Consider the following 20115-nt stretch of genomic DNA (forward strand, 5'->3'; position numbering starts at 1 on the left):
CTCCTTTCCTGCCCTTTTCTTGTTCATTCTCTCCTCTACACCTTTTTGTACAGATGTCCTCTCTCTTCCATCTTCTTGTACACTATCCTCCTGCAGCTGCATGTAGAGAAGACCCCTTTACTTTTTGATCAGTGGTTTAACATAAATAATAGGGTATTTAAAAAGACCTCACCGGATGAAATTCAACAAAAACGTTCAAAATAATAGCATGTCATTGGATTTCCACTTCTTGAATACATGGAGAAATGCTATCAAAGCTCTCCACAGTGCTCCCTCTATAATTTGGACACACAGCAGCATCAGCTGCTATTGAATTAGTCTTTGAATGTTTCCTTATTGTGTAGCCGTTCAGCCTATTCTTCCACTGCTGTCCTGCTTTTCCACTTTTGACCTTCTCATCCTGTCAGCCACAAGCCCCTGCAGCCTCCCCTAATGACAGTTCTCTGCCAATTCACCCACACAGCAATAATCACTAATTATTCCCCTTTTTCCACTTCAACCAATCATCCTCACCACATCTACCCATATACACTCAGTCACAGACCCCCACGTTCAGGATGGATGGCCCTAATATCAGTCTTGTACAAACTACAAGCTAGGGGGACGTCAAATGTTGGACTACAGCAGTGGAGCACCAAACTGTAATTTGATTAAAGTGAGGCATTTGAGGGGAGGGCCAAAAGAGCCGCTGAATTACTCTGTTGTGTGGTTGTTCTCTTTGTGAAGTCTAGACCTTATAAAACATGGGTGTAGTCTTACCGAACACATGTGGTACTCGCACCAGCTTTGCACCCTCTGCTTTCCAGCAAATGTATGTTGTTTGGAGAGCATAACAGCTATATGTTCATTTATGACAGTACATTCACAGAACTTTGGTGGGTTCAAAAATGCACATGGTCAAATCTCTCCATACTGTTACTTTATGTCTCCTAGTAAACTACTTCAGCTCACCCATCCGTCAACTCATGTGCCTTTGCACAACAAGGACGACATGAATAAACAGCACAACAAGCAAATAGTTTGGAGGAGAGATTTGACATTCCTTTCTATGCACATCAGGAGTGACATTGTTCTCTGAATAAATTGTGCACATTCAAAAAAATGCTGCGAAAGTCTGCAGTATGTTTTGCACTATCCTATCAGGAGGTTAGTGCCCTTGTTTTCTACTGCGTCATCCACTGTACTGCTTCCTCTTTTCAGATGAGTTAGCTGGGGGAAGGGAACAATTTTTCATTCATTCTACAATTAAAATAATAATAATAGTCTTTAGAGCACACTCTAGGATCTCTGGGGGGGGGAGTTCGCTCACCTGTTTGTGTTACAGACTGGTCAGAGAAGTAATTTCAGTGAGCTGATTGACCCGGAGCAGTTATTAGCTGTATGTCTGAATACGGAGAAGACTTTGTTATTAAATGTGTTAGTGAAGTTAAGTCCTATTAGTTGTGAATGGCACCAAATGTGAAGGTAAATCCTTCACATGGACATATCAGGCTGCCTGCTCTCCGTCTCAGTCCGGGCTAGGGTTGAAGGATTTGGGAAAATAATCTGATTGCATTTTTTCCCCCACTATTGCAATTTTGATTTAATATGTGATATTTTTTAAGTTCCTCATCTTATGAATTTCTCAAAAAGCAAGCAAAAAATTATTTTGTACGTATGCAGGATATTGGAATTTTTTTAACCGATATCCAATATTTACAGAGTACTTTTAGCTGATAGTGATGTTTAAATATGTATTTCAGACCTAAAACTTGAGTCCTTCAAACACATTTAATGTATAAGGATAAACAAAGAAACAAACATGAGTATTTAAAAAACAGTTTAAATTTTAAAATTTGAGAATGAACAAAGAAAAAGACCTCAACTGGCTTTGGTGTGTTGATCCAGCCTAAAACTTTACATAGTAAAAATGGCTTAAATTTACAGTCTATATATGATGATAAAGTCAAAATATCCATTGTAAATATCTGCAGAAATTTCTGCCGATACTTGCGCTTTTCAGCTAATATCTACTGATACAGTTATCAGGCTTATAATATTGTGCATCCCTATTATTTAGAATTACAATGCACACAACATTTGATAGATCAAACTAAGGCTTAACAATTTGGAGAAAAATACCTAATTGCAATTATTGTGACTCAATACAAATTAGATATGAAGTGTTGTAATGAAGGGAATGATTCCATGTCTTTCTCATTTTTAAAACAAACATGCATAAAAACAAAAGCAAGATTTTCTGTAAACTAATGTAAGAAAAAAAAAACCTGACACTTCAGTGTGTGCATAATGTGTCAAACATGACGTCTGCTGCAAAAATCATATTTAACTAGTTTTCTGACATGCATTTGACAAAGAAAAACTGTACCTTCTGTGATCTTAAAACTGCGATGGGACAGACTGCAATTTAATCTAAATTTCATTCTAATGCCCAGCTCTAATCTGGGCTACATAATATCAGATTACAACAGAAATTTAGCATTGGCTGCAGACAAATACATATATGAAAATGGCACAAACACCATGTGGTGTTGGAGAGGAGGACATTTTTGCCTGCCTTCAAGTCTTCTACCATAGGGAACATCCAGTTTTTTTAAGGAGTCAGATTTGCGCTCTTGTGCTCATTAGAAATAAAACTCCACTGATCACTGTTCAAAAAATATTAGCTGCATTTATTAGCCATAAAATTACATTGCTGGTGTGAAAGTTTGTGTTGACCTGCAACATTCTTCAATAAAACCGAAAACATACAAACGCTTCTGGTGTGCAAGGACTTTAACATTTAGCTTTGAAAAATAAAAACAGAAGTGTTATGAAAAAGTCAACCAGATAGATTTTACTGATAAACAAAGGAGTTCTATACAGAAAACTTTTGGTACTAGGCAGGACTTCCTGGCAAATGAGATGATTTTTCTCAAAGGGCTGGCCCTCAAATAAACTGCAAAATAAGCATGTTTATTTCTTCTGTAAAAATGTGGAGCACAATTATGATTATTTTTTTTCAACCAGCCACGAGTAGACACTCTGGGAACAGTAGATTAGTGCATTTTTGCTTAAATACTGGAGGTTGCCACTTGGTGAGGTCACATAAAGACAAAACAGGAAAGTAACTGTATACAGGCTCATACATCTACTGTATGTCCTGTCCTTATTGAAGCAACAGGAAGCCAAGTCTTAAAGATCATTTACACATTTCAAAGACTGTACTCTGAGTTGTTGTGGAAGGAAGGGTTACACTTCCTGAACTACACCCATTTCTTCCAGCAAAGTGTCTAGCAGTTTGCACATCTCATGGGATTGCAAGCCAATCCAACCCACTGAGATCACAAGAAGAGGGCAAACAAACATGGCACAGATACATGTTAAAAATAATCTGGAAAAACAGACTTCAGCCCACGCTCAGTCCTCACTGAGTTTGTATTTTGTCTGAGATTTCTCCGTCGTCTATCTGCTTTCCTCTGTCCAAAAGAGCTGCTGGAACAAAGAAGCATTTCCTCTGATACTTATCTGGAGCAGAGCGCTGCCTTCAGCACGCCTCCCTGGCCCATTATAGGTTAGTAGGAAGGGACACAAATAGCACACCATGATTCACTGTGTTACATTCAAAGACTTGGATGCATTAAGCAGTCGTAGAGTCACAGTTTTCCCTCCTTTAAAACATGCACATGTGCACACATGTGGATGCAGGGATAATTTACTGGCCTTTTCAGACTGCTTCCTCTGAACCCCCACCCCAATTCCCACAGTAATCATGGAGAGAGAGGAAGGGTGCGAGGAGGAGGAGAAGGAGGAGGTGACGATGGCTATTGAGTCATGGAATCAGCTGTCTTGGTCACGGCCAGTAGCCTGATTATCCCTGCAGGGGGCAAAAGACACACTGGTGCCTTTCTCTCTGTGGGTTGTTTTTAAGTTTGACCCCTTCCTTCTAGGTTGTGTCGGACTCGGTGACTCCACTTTGTTTCTTTGAAGACATTATCCCAGTGAGAGTGTGCTGTGCACCTGTTTTAAGCAACAATAGTTGCTTGAAAAAACACCTTACAGCACAAAAACACGCTATAAAATCAAACTGGCTCACTGAAGTGGCGCTGTGGCAATTTAAGTTTGCACTTTCATTAAGTCTGGAGACAGGAAGAGATACAAATGCACAGTCACAACAACCACAGTACACAAAGATATACTCAATTTAAGCCCATAGTAGCTCTAAAGTAGCTCAATAAAACTCCTCAAAGGTCTAGAGGAGACTGTACAGCTGTGTTCACAGGTTGAATAGCCCTCCTTATGACAAGTACGCTGTACTGCATGTGTATTGTTTGAGGAGTGCACCTCTCATGTTTACTTTCTGTTGACACTCTCAGCTTATTCCAGTGATTGGCTCTTCCTGGGGTTGTAGTTTTCACTTTGGTTAATCAGCACTTCTCGTTGCTGATACAGCTTTACTTTGTCTGGAGCACGTTGAGACAACTATTGAGACTTTTTCACGAATAACACCATTTCCACGTGTGGCAGGCTTATTTGAATTTCTGTATAATGTGTCATCTTGCTGGAATTAAAATGCCTGAAACTCGCAAATCTATGAAAGCTGACATACATCTTGTTACCATTAATCTAATATGTCTCAGAACTGCTTTTAAAACTGTATTTGATAACTGCCTAGCAACATTACAAGCCAAAGCCTAAAAAATGACTGTCCAATTTAATCAGTACCTCAGCCAGTGTGTCAACCAAGCAGCAACCAGCAGGACTAAAAATGAAAACATAATGTGCCATAACTGCAGTTTATCAAACATGCTGGCCTTAAGAGTGAACCTAACCCAAAAAGGCATCCTAATAAAACGCCTTCTTAACAACTGAGAACATTTAGTCAAAATATGCTAGACTTTTATTGCTATTTTTACATGTAATAAATGATTTAGAATATATACAGAGATAAAGTGAAGCATAACTGAGCGGCATGGGAATGCTCCTTGCCAGGTCTGATGCTTTAAGCGGGTTACATAGAACGTAATAGTCGGACTGATTTTAGCCTTTTAGGCCTGGAAAACTTTTTACTGAAAATCATATAAAGTTCAAAGAAAACTAGACACTATGTTAGAGGTGTTATCAGCTTGTTACAGTAGGTGATGCTACAGCAAAACCATAGCATTAACCCTTTCGTAAGAGCGATGCCAACTTCCTGTGAAATTGGCATGATATTGAAATGCTCGCCATCACCAGGGAGGTGGCCATCAGTGAATCATGTTTGTGGACAACTATCCAGGACGGGCTATGATGACTTGTTTCCATGTGTGTGTCCAGTGTGATACTGTTGTGTAGTCAGAAAATGTTGAGGAACACAGAATGGTGTTTAAAAAATAACAAGTTAAACATATTTAACAACATCAAAACGCCTTTCTCTGAAAATGAGACAAAGCTGGTGAAATTCGTTTCGGAAACTTGGCATGGGTCCAAGAGGCTTTGTTGCAGGTCTGAAGATGGCCAAGGAGTAGACCAAAAACCATAAGTCTAAGTTGAATGGCGTGCAGGTGCTGAATGTTTAAAGGGCAAAATTAAAAATCACAGAAGAAATGTTCAATTACCAGCAGGAGGCGCTGTGGCAAAGTAATGATATTGATGGATGAATGTATTTAAAGAGGGGGCTACTTTTCCGATTTTTAAAGCATAAATATAAAGTCACAATGTTTGGTGTCCATACCCCATGTATACAAATTTTCAAACCGCAAGATAAACAAGATAAAGTATGCAGCAGTAATCTTGGAATTAGCATGTAAACTGATGAAAACGGTTCATTGAAAATCTCTCCAAGATTTACCCGAGACGAGATTTCAATGGAGCAAACTGATGAGGTCATCACAATAGGATCTCTTGACTGGTTCTTCGTCCGTGCTGCTGGCAAAGTGGAACAGACCGCCCCCACAAGGCCTTTTAGCCATTTAGCCATTTAGTAACACAGTAATTAAACACTCACCAAACAGATACGTCCTGCTCTATCCTTGCTGCTGCTGGTTTTCTTCCCCCTCTCTCTCCAAACTATCAGGATCAGACTCCGGGTCTAAGACGTACAGACGTATATCAAAATTCGCCATATTTTACTCAGTCGGACCGGTTCATTCAAAGTTTACAACTACTAGCATAACAACATAGCCACATTGGAGGGGGCGGGCACAAAACATTTAGCCCTGCCGCCGGCCAGCCTCCGGAAAATCAGCCAATCAGAGGAAAGCAAGTCATTGGACGGGGGGATGTTAAAGCGACAGCAGTGAAAACGAAGCGTTTCAGATGGAGGTTAAAATAAGGGTTTTTCAGGATGCCAGTGTGAGAAACATGAGGAGTTTTTTGAGCTGTAAACCATGTTAAGCTACTACGTGTGTATCAGAGAGATGGTGCAAATCCTTGAAAAAAGGCATAATACCCCCACTTTAAGATCCATATGTGCTCATGTCTGTGAAATTTGGTGATGATTGACATAAGCACTAAAAAGGCATATGGTATTATTGGTGTATTTTCACTGCAAAAAAATGTACAAAATATCACATTAAGTTTGGGCCCCAATTACAGCCCTGCTCTATGGTGAAAACTTAAATTTTGCACAGCTTAAAATCTCCATCTTGTCTATCATGAGCAAAAAAATTCTGGGATAAAATCCCTCATACAAGTTTGTTAAAATGTGCAACCTGTCCATCGGCAAAATCGCAAAAAAAAATATCATCTTTAGCTGTTAATGGTATGGCTCCTGTACATCATTACATTGCTTAAAATCGTATTTTGTGTAAAAACACTGCTGATGACCATCTTATACACTAAAGTTGCCAAAATTAAACAGCCCCACCAAGTCTTCTAATAACAGCCACTACTTGTCAAGATGGTGACAGTCAAAACACCAAATTCAAGGCATCAGTTGAGATTGGTTGACCTCACACTGGCTGCATCTGCTTCTTATAGTTAGTCTATAGTTGTTTGTACAGGGCACTTCTGTGACAGCGCTGAAAAGAAGCTTTGCCATCTTTAAACCTTGGAGGATTTATACTGATACTGTGATGGCATGATATTACATGTCCCTGTCTGCCAATTCACAAAACATTTTGGCTTTGCGGTAAAGCAAGCAGCACAGCACAGCAGGAGCTCCACATACACACAAAGCGAGACATGCACACACATGCACAACACTGCAGTCCCCTGCTGGCTCTGCTAATCCCTTTTTTACGCCTCTATTACTACCTCTGGAATCACTTTGTCCCCATGGGCGTTCATAGTGACAGCAAAACGTCACAGGGACGTAAACATCACAGCTTTAAATGGCACTGTGAACTGGGCTTATAGTGAAAAACTAAAAAAGTTCAGTACCTGAGCAGACGAGTCATGGCGTGGCGACAGACGTAGTGCAGGGGCGTGTTGTGCTGGTACTGCTCTCCATACGAAGCATTCGGGTCCAGGCCTTCCCTGAACTGAGGGTTGCCTTCATACAGCTGCCAGGCCAGCGCCTCGTCGCCTCCCACCAGCGCCTTGCGGAACTTGGTGGCTGTGTTACCCATGGCCTGAGCTCACAAAGGGCCACCTACAGGGAGATGTGGCAGATGCCTGTCCTCCGTCTTTCCTTCCTGCTCGCCAATACCTTCCCCCTCCTCTTCCTCCTCCCCTGTTCACAACAGGTCACACCTTAGAGCAACATGGTTCAGTGTTTTCCTGCCCTGTAAGCAGAGGAAGAGATGGGAAGACTGATTAGAGGAGAATGAGGTGGAAAGAGTCATAAGAGAAAGAAACAAAGCAGGATGAGAGAAAGGAGAAAGGAAAGAAAAGTAGAAAGGTTGAGGCTGGAAAGAGAAGAATAAAGAGGAGACAAGAGAGAACAGCTCAATCAATCAGTCCATCCATTGATCAGCTGATGTGCTGCAGCGAGGATGTTATCTCACTAGAAATAAAGGAGAAAACAGAGGGACAGAAGAAAGGAACAAGAAAGCCAGAGAGACAATCATAAAGAGGACAGGCGAGGGGGAAGGTTAATGATATCCAAGCCATCGATTTTGTTCGTCAGTTGATGAAAGCATGGTCAATATTACCACAGCTGGCTCAATGTGAGTCCAGTTAGCTCGTCTTTGTGAGGAATTTACATATTTTTAGGCTGTTTTCATTCTTGTCTGCTACTGGAGATATGAAAGCCTGAGTGTGTGTTAAACCATGCAGTGCTAATACACAGGGCTAAAACCAGTTTAACTTTTCCTCTCAGGCGCTAAACCAAAGAATCACAGGAATTACAGCTATGGCTGCTGTTACTGCCGAATGTACTCTCCCAGTAACAGCTTATAGACCCTCCAGTACATTCATGATCTTTGCTGCATCTTCACTGATTTAAAGCACTTTACAGGCATTGTTTTATCACAAAGAGGTAAAATATTAAGATCAACATATACAGGAAACAAGTAGCCTCTCTCTAGTCACATTTTACACATGATCATTAGAATTATTAACTCCATCCTGTCTCTGTCACACATATTTTGTTTGACACATTAACACGGCATTGCATCCTGTAATGAGTGGAGACTGTATGCGAGTGTCAGAGTACGTGTGCATTGGGCTATTGAGGGTATCATTACAGTCTTCATTCTATAGCCATCTGTCTGGTCTTCACAAAGAGCCTCTTTTAGCCCGGCTACAGTTGGCTGCTGGCTGGTCCGGGCTCTGGAACATTTGAATAACGTGGCTGGCTGCCTCCCCTCCTCTGCCTCCCCATTTCTATGCAGTGACAGACAGGGACACAGACAGGCAAAACACAGCCTGACAGATGGAGACATACAGGCCCTGCACAGAGGCTGAATAATAGCCAACATCTTGTAAGGTCTGCTCCTCTGATGTGTACACAAGACAGGTCTCTGTGAAGATATCTGCAAGGTTGGTGGAGGTGGTGGAGGGGGATACCATAGTTAATAGGTCAGTCTGTCTGCGTGGCTCTATTTTGTGCACACTGGTTTACTTCCAGTTCACTTCACTCCTCTGTGAATCTCTGCCACTCTCCCTCTGTTTCTCATACTAAATAAGGACAGGACGCCAGTACGCAGAAGAACTTTGGAATCTAAAGATTATAAGTCCTGTTGTTTGCTCTTGGCAGTGACAGTGCAATTATGTAGGACTACAACAGTCTTGAGCCTGCACGTCATTCAGTGGTCAGGCGAAGTGAGGCTAAGGAAGGGTGACATTCCATGTGGACAGGACATTTGTCTGTAAATCAGGCTAGGAACAAAGGCATTCCATGGATTCATGTTTGGTAAGGGAAAGTTTCATCTTTACCATGAGTCTAAACAAAGCAGGCTCTTGGTCCATGTGGTATTCCCCATGTTAGGCATTGAGACATGATGACTCATGAGTTCAAGAATCCTAAACACATGAGTCCTTCTCAAAATTCTTGATAATTCCTGACCCACTTCCACTGATAGCTCTCATTTACAGGAACTTAAGTCACGTCACAGCGGATTTCTCAACAGCCCAGGCACATTAAAAACATTCATAAGTTTAACAGTAAGTATGACAAATTAAGGCGCTTTTCCTGTTGACCGTTCTCGTGATTTCTTAAACTTCAGTAAAAAAAAGTTAAGGGTAAAACAGACAGCAAAGTCAATTATTTATTCTGCTCTGTGCATGTGTATTTATGTTCAACTTCCTTCTCATGTATTCTTATTTGTTTTGATTTGGGTTTTATGCCTGCTGATGTTTTGCTGATGTCCACAGCTGCTGTTTCTGTGCTTGCAGCTCTTTTTTTCTGACCTTGCAAAGCAGATGGATTAGCCAGACTCCATGTTTGTCATCAGGCAAATCCATCTTGCAAAGCTCCAATATGCAAAGTTTGTGCCAGACACAAATCCAGTTCTGGCCAATCAGCCTCATTTGAGGAGAAAAAGGCGATAGCTACAGGCGAGGTTTAGTTGTATTGGAAGCTGACAGCAATGGCTGCCAACAGTGTAGCAATTAGCTTGGCTGTAGTCACAGCAGCAGTTTTATCAGAAGTAGACCACATTTCTTTGAGTAAAGAGCTACACTGAAAGCTTTTCATGAGGGAAAATATGTTTTTGCTCTTCTCTCAATCTGCTTCAGTCGAAGTTTGTGAACGTTAAAGGTGGGGTTAAGTTTTACAATACGCCAGTCTTAAACTGGCCTGCCGCTGTAGGGATAAGCTTCGGATGTATCAGTTTAATCAGATCTTAACCACATTTATGTACCAGAAAAAGAGAAAAGAGCCACACTAACAGTTTCTCTTGTCAGAGAAGATGTTTTTGCACATCTACCAAAAGGCTTCCACAAATACACCTCAGGTTAGTACTAGAGCTGCATGTCTACTACCTTATTTTGTCTCATCATTCTGATTGGTCCATCATTAATGTGACAGGCAAAAGCGTTTGTGTAATCCCCTTTGGATAATGCTTTGGAAAAGTCCTGCCCTTCCCAAACACCATGTATGGGAGGTTTCCCAATTGAATGTGAAATATATCCATGACATGGAGATGTGAAACAGTCTATCTGGTGTGTCAGGTTACTTGTTTTCAATTTAAGAAAAAAAAAACAAAGTAGTCCAGTGGTTTCAGCACCCAGCTCTTCAGCCCAAAAAACATCTCAGCATCAGTTTCTTTTCTGTTGCCCATTCTCAGTTGAAAATAGTCCAACTTTTGAAAGAGCACCACGCTCATCACTGTCACCTCTCTTTCCCTGGCAGATCAAAATAAAGAAGGGGTGGAACTTCTGATGCCAGCTTTGTTAACAGCAGTGGTGGCGGACAAACTGACTGACTTGTCCTTTCATGGATAAAGTATACGAGCGTACTGAGAAGAAACTGAGGTTGTAAACACCTTCAATGTTTACCCTCAATTGAGATGTGCAATATTGGGTTTTTGCTGATATCTGATATGCCAATATATCCAAACACATTTGAGCCGATACAGATATATTCACATCCTTTGTTATTGTAAAGAACACCAGCTGTCTCCAGTTCTCAAAAGGCTGAGTCAATCAGAGGGAAAGCAGACGGTGTGATAGCTGTTTTACATTTGGGGCTTTGTTGAAAATGTTAAGGGTTAAAGTTTCATCACCTTAAAAGACGTAGTATTACAAATAAAACCTGACACACCGGATAGACTGTTTCATAGATCCATCACATGGATATATTTCACATTCATCTGGGAAACCTCCCATACAACACATTTGAGGAGGGCAGTACTTCTTGACGGGCTCATGACGGCCAATCAGAGCAAGAAGACAAAATGAGGTAGTAAACATGTACAGCTCCAGCACTAAGCTGAGCTGAAAAGTGCCATAACTTATGAAAAGCAGAGCATGTTGGTGGCTAAAATTCATGCTGAAAGCTATCGGGAGACTTGCAAAAACATAATCTCTGCCAAGAGAAGCTTTCATTGTGTCTCTTTTCTCTTGTTTTAAGACAGAAATGTGGTCAAGGTCTGATTAAACTGCTGCTAAACTATAGCTACATCTGAGCCAATTGCTTCACTGGTGGCAGCCATTGTGATCGGCTTCCAGTACAATTTAACCCCACAGGTAGCCACTGCCTTGTTCTGCACAAATGACACTGACTATTGCCTGGTTATGGACATGGAGTCTGGCAAATCTATGTGCTTTGCAAAGTTAATGAAAAAATACCCAAGCATCTAAATTTCTGACAACCTTTGTGCTTTAAGATTTTTATGGCAAATTGTGTTAAAATGAAATAAAACAAGCAAGACATCACTCTCTGGTGTGCAAAAACAAGTGTGTTCGGCAGCAAAGCTGGATCAATGACTACATGAAACAACTAAATATTGACTTTCAGGTCTAACTCACTCCTCCTTTCTAACCAAAGAAAACATTTAAGTAGGGGTCAACTGATTTTGATTTTTCAGGGCTGATACCCATACGAATTATCAGTAGCTCATGATATGATAACCCATATTTGGAATTAATATGTATTTATTATGTTGTACAAAATGTACTTAATGTGGCAAAAGTAAAATTGCAAGATAAAAAAAATAAAGGAAAATATACAATTCAGCTCCAGCTCTATCAGCATGAGAAATGGCACAAAGCAACACAGTAGAGGAAGGAAAACAGGGAGTGATTGCTCACATATGCTGCGTCAGTGGCATATGTTGTATTTATTGGCTGGCCTGGTACTTATGTGACATCTAGCCAATTAGATTGTGTAGTATAGAGGACATTTATGAGACTGTGGAGAGTGAAAATAAAGCCAGAGGGGAGTGAAACCAAAGTTGGCACTTTTTGATTTATCAAGTTTATCAATTATCGGTAAAATATAAGCTGATACTCGTAATGTCAAACATCAGCCTAAATAATCAGCCAAGCAAATTAATGGTCTACTCCACGATTAATGGTGGTAAACTTACTAGGAGCGATGCATGTCATATCTAAGGTAGTCAACATTTTCTATACTTTAATACTCCTAAATACCATCTGATCTAAATTATGATTATTATTAGAAGATGATGATGCTAATGAATAATTACTAAAAGTACCGAAGCTTTAAAATCCTACATCTGTTTCTTAAGATTTGTCAAAGAGATGACGTGAATATCAAAAACTGATAAAAACTCCAGCACACTGGCAGGACTAGGGGTGAGTATCCAAGTCTGGTTCCAACATAGTACCTGTATCTGCACATCTGATACCTACAGTAACGAATAAAAAGACAGACTTCAGCACTTCCATTTTGGTAAAACACCTCCAAACGAAAGGCACAAATAAGTTATATGAAGAAGTTATACCAGTTTAATTTTTTTATATGTTCTATTGGCATGATATTTCAGAATCACATACAACACTGGGGCAGCTATTATTCAGCCACTGACTTTTAAAACACGTTTTCCTCCTATTGAATTGGGCACAGTTTAGGTACTGACATCTTTAAAAGGCACTAATTTGGGACTGGTATCAGTAAAAACCCAAATGATACTGACCCCTAATCAGGACAGGAAAGTTGCTGTTGTTCTTGTTGATTAAGACAGTGTCCAGGGCTTTACCTTCAATTTTTGACAACTGAAATAAGAACTGACCCAATTCTGGGTTCCTATAACTTGTTGCAGTGGTGTTAACACAGGTAATATTGTATAATTTTCCTACAATGATGTCAAAGTTGCCTCTGGTATTGCTACAAGCGTAGTTGTATCAACATGTTAGTAACACTTATATGTATCTCAGCTTTATAATAAACTTAATAGTGCAAGTATGACAGATCTGTGGCCAGACATGGGTATTTCAACCTAGCCCAATAAAATGAAAACAAACAGTAAGCACTCTGTTTCTATCACTACTTAATATTATTAAAACCAGTAACCACCTTCAATTTTACCTTTATCCAAACTTGCTGTCAGCTGACAGGCACCAAGGCAAACACCTCAGTCAAATTATGGGTGGATTAAGGATCTGTGTAAACTGGCAGAGACGTTGAACCAGTATAAAGGAGCTGTATAAACTGACAGAGACAATAAACTAGTGTAAAGGAGCTCAAGTCAGGCAAGAGCTTCATAATGAAACACTGTAAGTAACTTCCATAGCGCTTGGGCATTTACCAGAATTAGCTAGGTCACCGTCTATCAGCCAAATAATCAGGTCAGACCTCGTGTGGTTACCCCTGAAGAAGTGTGTCAGCATGAAATGGAGCACAAAACAAACAGCAGCAGACTTCTCTGCATGTTTCTGTCCATGCGGCCCCTCGGTTAAAGCTCCTTTGTTTAACACACTGACTGTATTACTAAGCTCACTGAGAATAAACGCTGTCGGTGTCGCTGGACGGGAACGCTAACTTAAAACACGCTACACTGGGTGTTAACGATTCCCATCGGCAGAACGGGAAACCGTTAACACCCAAAGCTGCCTACCTTCCTACCGCTTTCAAAGCTAGCAAACCGTCTGTCAGGTTTATGTTAGCGCGCTGTGTTAGCCTCAACTCCCCTCCATACAGCGGAGCAACATCAAATCTCCGCCGTTTTACTTACACGGTCGTTTCACTTGGTCAAGCTAGTCGCACGTTCAGGAACCTTCGTTTATCGAGGGCCATTATCTCATCGCTGTCATTCACATTCCCGGCAGCTTTTCCGCTGAACCATCCTCTCTGCCACCGGACCCGGCGGGGACGATGATGATACTGCTGAGAGCGGAGGGGCGAGACTGACTGCTTAGCTCCTGTGTGTTGTTGTGGCTGCCAAAGAGAAAAGCGTACTGCGCATGCCCAGCACCAACTGTCACACGGAGCGCTCTCATCTGATTGGTCGGTTGTCTAGGTTCACTGGGTGGTTTTGTTTGGTTTATTGTTGTCTAAGTGAAACAGATTATTCTTTCACTTAACAGGTTTGGAGTTATATTTTATGTATGAACTTAGGCTTTATATTTTATTAACTCATACTAACATTCAAAGTTTTTTAAGACATAGATACGCCTTTTGTCAGGTAGTAGCTTTCCTTTGAAATCAACATAAGCTTCAAAAGAGTAAAATTGTTGGTAAAATTTCTATTTCAGTCAAGGTTTACTTGGGTGGAAGTAACAGTAGTTTTCCTTTATGAATGCTTGAGGAGACAATTAAATATGTGCTGAAATATAGGATTGGAAGGTAACATTACACTGACTGAAATTACTGTGATTGAGTAAATTTTTTGTATACTTATACTTTTTTGGCAATATCCCTACTTACTTTTTACCTAAGTATATTTTGGGGGATGTACTGTACTTGATTTCATCTTAAAAGCATTAAGTACATTAGTAAAACTTTTAAAACAAGAATTTTAAATGTGCTTTAACATGTGCAGTAACAAAAAGAACAAAGCAATAAAACCTGAAGCAAAAAACAAAGAACAAGATAGAAATACTTATGCTGCTATCCCAAGTTGTGATGACCCCTTTGGGCTTCTGTACATTGGTAAATGTCTGTTTTTATGTGTGCTTGATGAAAATCCATAATGTCCTTCATAAATGTACTCTTTATGCACTATAAGGACAAAAGCATTTGGCCACACCAGTTATTGATGAATTCAGGGTTTTTTTTATCAGACTTGATTCCTCAGCTGTATAAAATCATCACTTAGCCAGTGGAGGAGGGATAATGGTATGGGGCTTTTTAAGAGTTTGGGCAAGCCCCCTTACCTCCAGTGAAGGCCAACCTTAATGCCTTAGCATACCAAGACATTTTGGACAATGCTATGCTTCCAACTGTGTGGCAACAGTTTGGGGAAGGCCCTTTTCTATTCCAACAGAACTGTACTTGAGTGCACAAAGCAAGAAAGCAAGGACGATAGAGACATGATTTGATGAGTTCACTGTGGAACAACGTGACTGACCTCAGCCCCCACCAAGCATCTTTGAGATGAACTGGAAAGGAGATTGTGAGCAAGGCCTTCTGGTCCAACATCAGTGCCTGACCTAATACATGCTCTACAGGGTGAATGGGTACAGATTTCCACAGACACACTCCAAAATCTTGTGGAAAGCCTTCCAAGAAGAGCGGAGGCTCTTATAGCAGCAAAGGGGTATAATCATATAATACGACTACTGAATTCATTCTTCAGTCTTTTTACTTTTTAAACATTTATTTGCAAAGTAACTTTATGCTACAGATACCAATAGACTTTGTGTTCAGATGTAAAACTTTATTAGTACCAACAATCATACAAAAAATATATACAAGGATTTATACACTTTAATAAATTAGTTATTGGTCCTGGTTTAATGGCATATCATGTTTTAACCAACTTAAAGACAGTATTATCCAAAAATACTGAAACTTGTACATGTAAAGAGGAAAAGGGCGATCCTCTCAGCCAACCACTAAACATCCTTTGGATTTTGGTCTCTTTTTGAGTCTACTGCACAGACTGAGACTCTTCTTCATTCTGACAGCACATGCCCAAACGACAGGCCTCACACAGAGAAGACTCATGTGGTTTGGTCAGTATGAAAGGAGCTGCTGGGCCTTCATCACCATCACTATCTTCGTTGTAGCATTTTTTCTTTATTTTTCCGAACAACCTGATGAAGCTCTTTTCCACCACTTCCTTGGAAAAACCTGGCAGATTAAACCCATCATCCTGGCACCTGCGACAGGCCTGTCCAAAAGGACGCATGGACACCACACCCCGGTTGCCCCGCAGCCTGTAGCGGTACAACACCGTAGTCCGAGCTGAGGACCAGGTATTGCTACAGGCTTCACACCGGAAACTGTGAATGAAAACAATGAAAGGTCAGATAATCACCATGTCACTTATCCAGTAATAGTAGAATGGAGGTTTGTGAAAATACACGTAGTGAAAATTGTGAAAATACAGTCGACTGCCCCTAAAATTTTCCAAACTTGGTTGCATGCTGCAACATGGTTAAAGGAGGAAATTTTTTTCTTTTCTGAAGTAGAATCTTAACCCCATTTCTGATGCTCAAAACTGCCAGAACTTCCTAAAATGTTCAGGATGAGTTGTATGTGTTAACACAATTTCTGCTGCACAAAATTAGATTTTAACGTTGATTTTACTGTATGTTTCCTGCCAGCCCATTAAGAAATATTTTTGCTGATATGAGCATACAGCAGAGGAAGATTACAAAATCTTACTGTGAGCGATTGGGAGGGGATGATGACACATCTATCCTGTGACCACAAGCTGCATAGCAAACAACTGGGCAATCCATTAGCACATTATTGCTTCATGATGTTTCTTTGGTTCTGTTTATCTGTATTGTTCTTCTTAGACACGTCTTTCCTCCTGAAACCCCCCACCCACCTTATTAACAGGAATATTCTTATGCAGTGAATAAATGTGTGTGATAAAGTCAAGTCAAGAAGATTTTTGGGGCAGTCTGCCTCTAACTTTCCATACTTTTCCAGGAGTGCATGTGTCAAAATGACCACTGCAAGCTCTCAACCAGTGCCAGAATGTATTAAATGCACAAAATGCTTAAAACAACTTGAATTGTTCTTTAGCTGTATATCCAATTTCAGTTCAGTTCAGATTAAAAAAAAATCAGAAACATCTGACAGTTTTAGCAATCAATTGCTCAGCCATTTTGACAATTGTGTCAAAATATTAATGGATTTAAATTAAATGTTATAATGGGTTTGGTTATCAGCAGCAAATAAAGTAATTTTGTAAGCTCCACCTTTACCTGCTGCAACATTTAAATGCAAGGTTACATGATGCACATCATTGTGTGTATATCTGATAATAAGCAGATGTGGACAGTAACTAATTACATTTACTCAAATGGCTGTAATTGAGTAGCTTTTATGTGTTGTTTTAAAACCACTAATTTTACTTTTATTTAAGTATATATTGTGGAAGTATTGTACTTCAGTAGTTTGACTCTCACAACACATGACTGTCAGGAGAGTGATTCCACATTTCATCCCAAAACAGCTGTTGCATTTGACCTTAGGTTAATAAATATCTTATAAACAACCTGGTTGGAGATTCATATTCTCTAGTAGTTATTTAAAATTAAGGAAAGATCATACGTCACTGTGAAATAGTGCTGCGCAATTAATCTAATCAAAATTGCAATGTCAGGCTGTGTAATTATATAATTTCTTAAAAGGGTGCAATCATTATTGTTTAAAGAAGTACATGAAAGGTTTACAAAAATGCATGTAGAAAGGTCTTACGTTGACAATAGTGCCACTATTACACTTTGTAGAAGTACCTTTGTTTTCAAAAGAGGAAAAACTTATTTTTGGTAAATATGAAGTTATTTTGAAAGCAGTACTGTAAAAAATTTCAGAGTTTGTGTTTTCATGCTACTTAATATTTGTATGTTTGAGTTGAGAAATTCTTACTTCTAAAGTATAACCATCTCATTATTCCTAATATTGCAATATTGTTCAGTGTAATTGCAGTCATTATTACCAAATCGTGCAGCAATGGTGTGAGAGCTCTTTGAGTACTGAAGTAGCTACTTACTTTTGCTTCTGCTTCAGTAAATTCTCACCAAAGTAACTGTGCTTTTACTCAATTATAATAGTCTTGTCCTCTTCCACCTCTGTTTATAATGCAGTGAATCAGCACATATGATGTATGACACTAAAACTGTTCATTCCTCATAATAAACAATTTTACTTTTTGTACTTAAGTTTTATTTTGTGAGTATTTTATCAGATTTACTTAAGTGTTAAAAATAATCTGAATGATCTAAACCTACAGGGGAATCACATTGTGCCTTTCTAATATCTGCTCATGATTAAAAAATAATGAATTGGCCTTTTTAACCATAGTGAAATTATTTTTTTCCACTCTCATTACCTGCCTACTGTCATCAAATCATTTCATCACATGAGCTGATGTTGGCATCTCAAGCTGCTTATTTTTACAACATTCACAGCATCAAATGAGTTTCCACTCTGATTTAAATGTCTTAAAATCCTCATATCTGCATACTAGAGTATACAGTACATACTTTCCACAAGCACAGTGGATGTAGACCTTCCAGCCTCTCCTCTTCTCATCCCTGGTGACCTCCTCTGTCTGGCTGTAGTTGAACTGAAAGGTCCACTTGTCATCATATTCCAGCTCTTCATCCACCAGTTCTTTAAAAGTGTCCATCCATAAGGAAGGATTCCAATCTACACAAGCAAAATTGGAGAAAAACTTATTTCTTGGTCTGCTTCTTGGGCATGTTTTTCTTATCAATAAAATAAAAAGCTGATAAACATCTGAAAAAAAACTAAAGTGTGCGCGAAATTATTGGCAAGATATTGGTATCAGCAGACATAAACATTTCTGCTGATATTCATATCTATAAAAATCTGCAGCTGTAAATAAGAGCCTTGTTATGTTAGAGGGGTTTTGGTCTGGGCCTTACACTTTAAAGTCTGTTGTTAGGACTAAGATTTGTTAATTTATTTATCCTAAAACCAACAAATCCCTCTGAAAATGTGGGAATGATATTGCTATTACTATTATAAGCTATTTTGTTGTAAGGAAGCTTAACCCTAAAGAAGTTCAGTGTCCTACTAATAACCCGACAGTTTCCGATAGACTTTTATTTTGAAGGGGTAAGCGGAAGTACGGGCTGAATAAGGTTTGGACAGTCTCGGTCGTACACCGAAATACAGGCTGTGGTTTTCCTTATGACCGCACAGTTTAGGCTCAGTAATAATTAAAGGAATAACTTAAGTAAGATGTTGATTTAACAAAAATGAGGCAATATTTACTTAAGAGAATTTTTTTTCTCCTTGCAAAACGCTCTTGGCGCTAAACCCCTTAATTAAGCCCTTGGAAATATATTATTAAATATATTTAGCCGCTTTTCTATCAGGTGGTCCGGTTTGGTTTGGTTCGGGACGCTGAACACCAAAAACTGTTACTGCACCTGAAGTTTCACCTGCGTTCGTAAATACAGTAGACCCTCCATGAATAAGGGGGATACATAGTATCGATATTGGCAGAAACAAATTTATAATTATCGGCATCAGTAAGAGGCAAAAATCCAAATAGTACACCCCTTGTAAATAAAGGTAAAAATGCTATTACTTTAACAAACACCAGCAAAGATAATGCTGACAAAGCTTGTGCCATATTAATGAGCGTAATTAAAACACAGGCTTTTATGAAAAAAAAAAATTGCTTTAAAAAAATAATCCTTATATTAATGTTGATATGCAATATGAGATGCCTAAGCGTTACCTGAGCCTTTGGCCATCCTGGTTGCTTTTTCTTGTTCCTGGACGCAGAGAGAAAACGACGCCTGAACTACAGCTGCTGCTCTGTTCCTGTCTATTTATTGACACAGATGGGAGTCTGGAAAACGAAACTTAAAATCAGACTTTCACTTTCCATCAAAGTTTCACCGTGTGATGACAAATTACGACACATAGGCTTTTCTCTTGCAACTTGCCCCCCCCACACACAATTTCATTTCCAAGAACACGATTAATCCTTTATTTATTGATTTTTTTATCGATCCTCAATTTAACCAGGAAAAAACCTAATGAGATTAAAATATATTTTTCAAGAATATTTTGGCCATACAGCAGCAAAAATAATAATATCGTGTTTTCCTCGCTAAGTTTCACCATTCTGCCTGGTGTCTATGATTTATATTTATTAATGTTTCCGTTTAAAACGCCAGTGACGAAAACTTTTCTATCAGCCATCA

The 20115-nt window shown here is 39.4% G+C and overlaps 2 protein-coding genes across 3 annotated transcripts in view; both read right to left on the reverse strand.

Moving 5' to 3' along the window:
- The window catches only part of LOC121523717 (ankyrin repeat and IBR domain-containing protein 1-like), a 37516-nt gene extending 23355 nt beyond the window's left edge, over positions 1 to 14161 (reverse strand). For both annotated transcript variants that reach the window (XM_041808713.1, XM_041808712.1), the window contains exons 1-2: positions 13983 to 14161; positions 7342 to 7685 (exon numbers count right to left, since the gene is read on the reverse strand). In XM_041808713.1, the coding sequence (XP_041664647.1) occupies positions 7342 to 7529 (188 nt within the window). In that variant the 5' untranslated portion in view covers positions 7530 to 7685; positions 13983 to 14161. The remainder of the gene's footprint in view (positions 1 to 7341; positions 7686 to 13982) is intronic.
- Positions 14162 to 15672: 1511 nt separating this feature from the next.
- On the reverse strand, positions 15673 to 19726 carry LOC121524363 (receptor-transporting protein 4-like). Its single transcript, XM_041809721.1, has 3 exons — positions 19644 to 19726; positions 18415 to 18580; positions 15673 to 16194 (listed from the first exon to the last, which is right to left on the reverse strand). Exons 1-3 carry the CDS (start codon positions 19657 to 19659, stop codon positions 15840 to 15842), a joined length of 537 nt encoding a protein of 178 aa, XP_041665655.1. The 5' UTR covers positions 19660 to 19726; the 3' UTR covers positions 15673 to 15839.
- Between the last annotated feature and the right edge of the window lie 389 nt (positions 19727 to 20115).

The sequence above is a fragment of the Cheilinus undulatus genome, linkage group 16, assembly GCF_018320785.1.
Source record: "Cheilinus undulatus linkage group 16, ASM1832078v1, whole genome shotgun sequence".
NCBI lineage: Eukaryota > Metazoa > Chordata > Actinopteri > Labriformes > Labridae > Cheilinus > Cheilinus undulatus.

Bases quoted from the DNA above. Each gene is read 5' to 3' on its own strand.
- LOC121524363 (XM_041809721.1), bottom strand. The intron at 16,195-18,414 runs GTATGTACTGTA...TTTCATTCACAG, and splicing joins ATCCACTGTGCTTGTGGAAA to TTTCCGGTGTGAAGCCTGTA.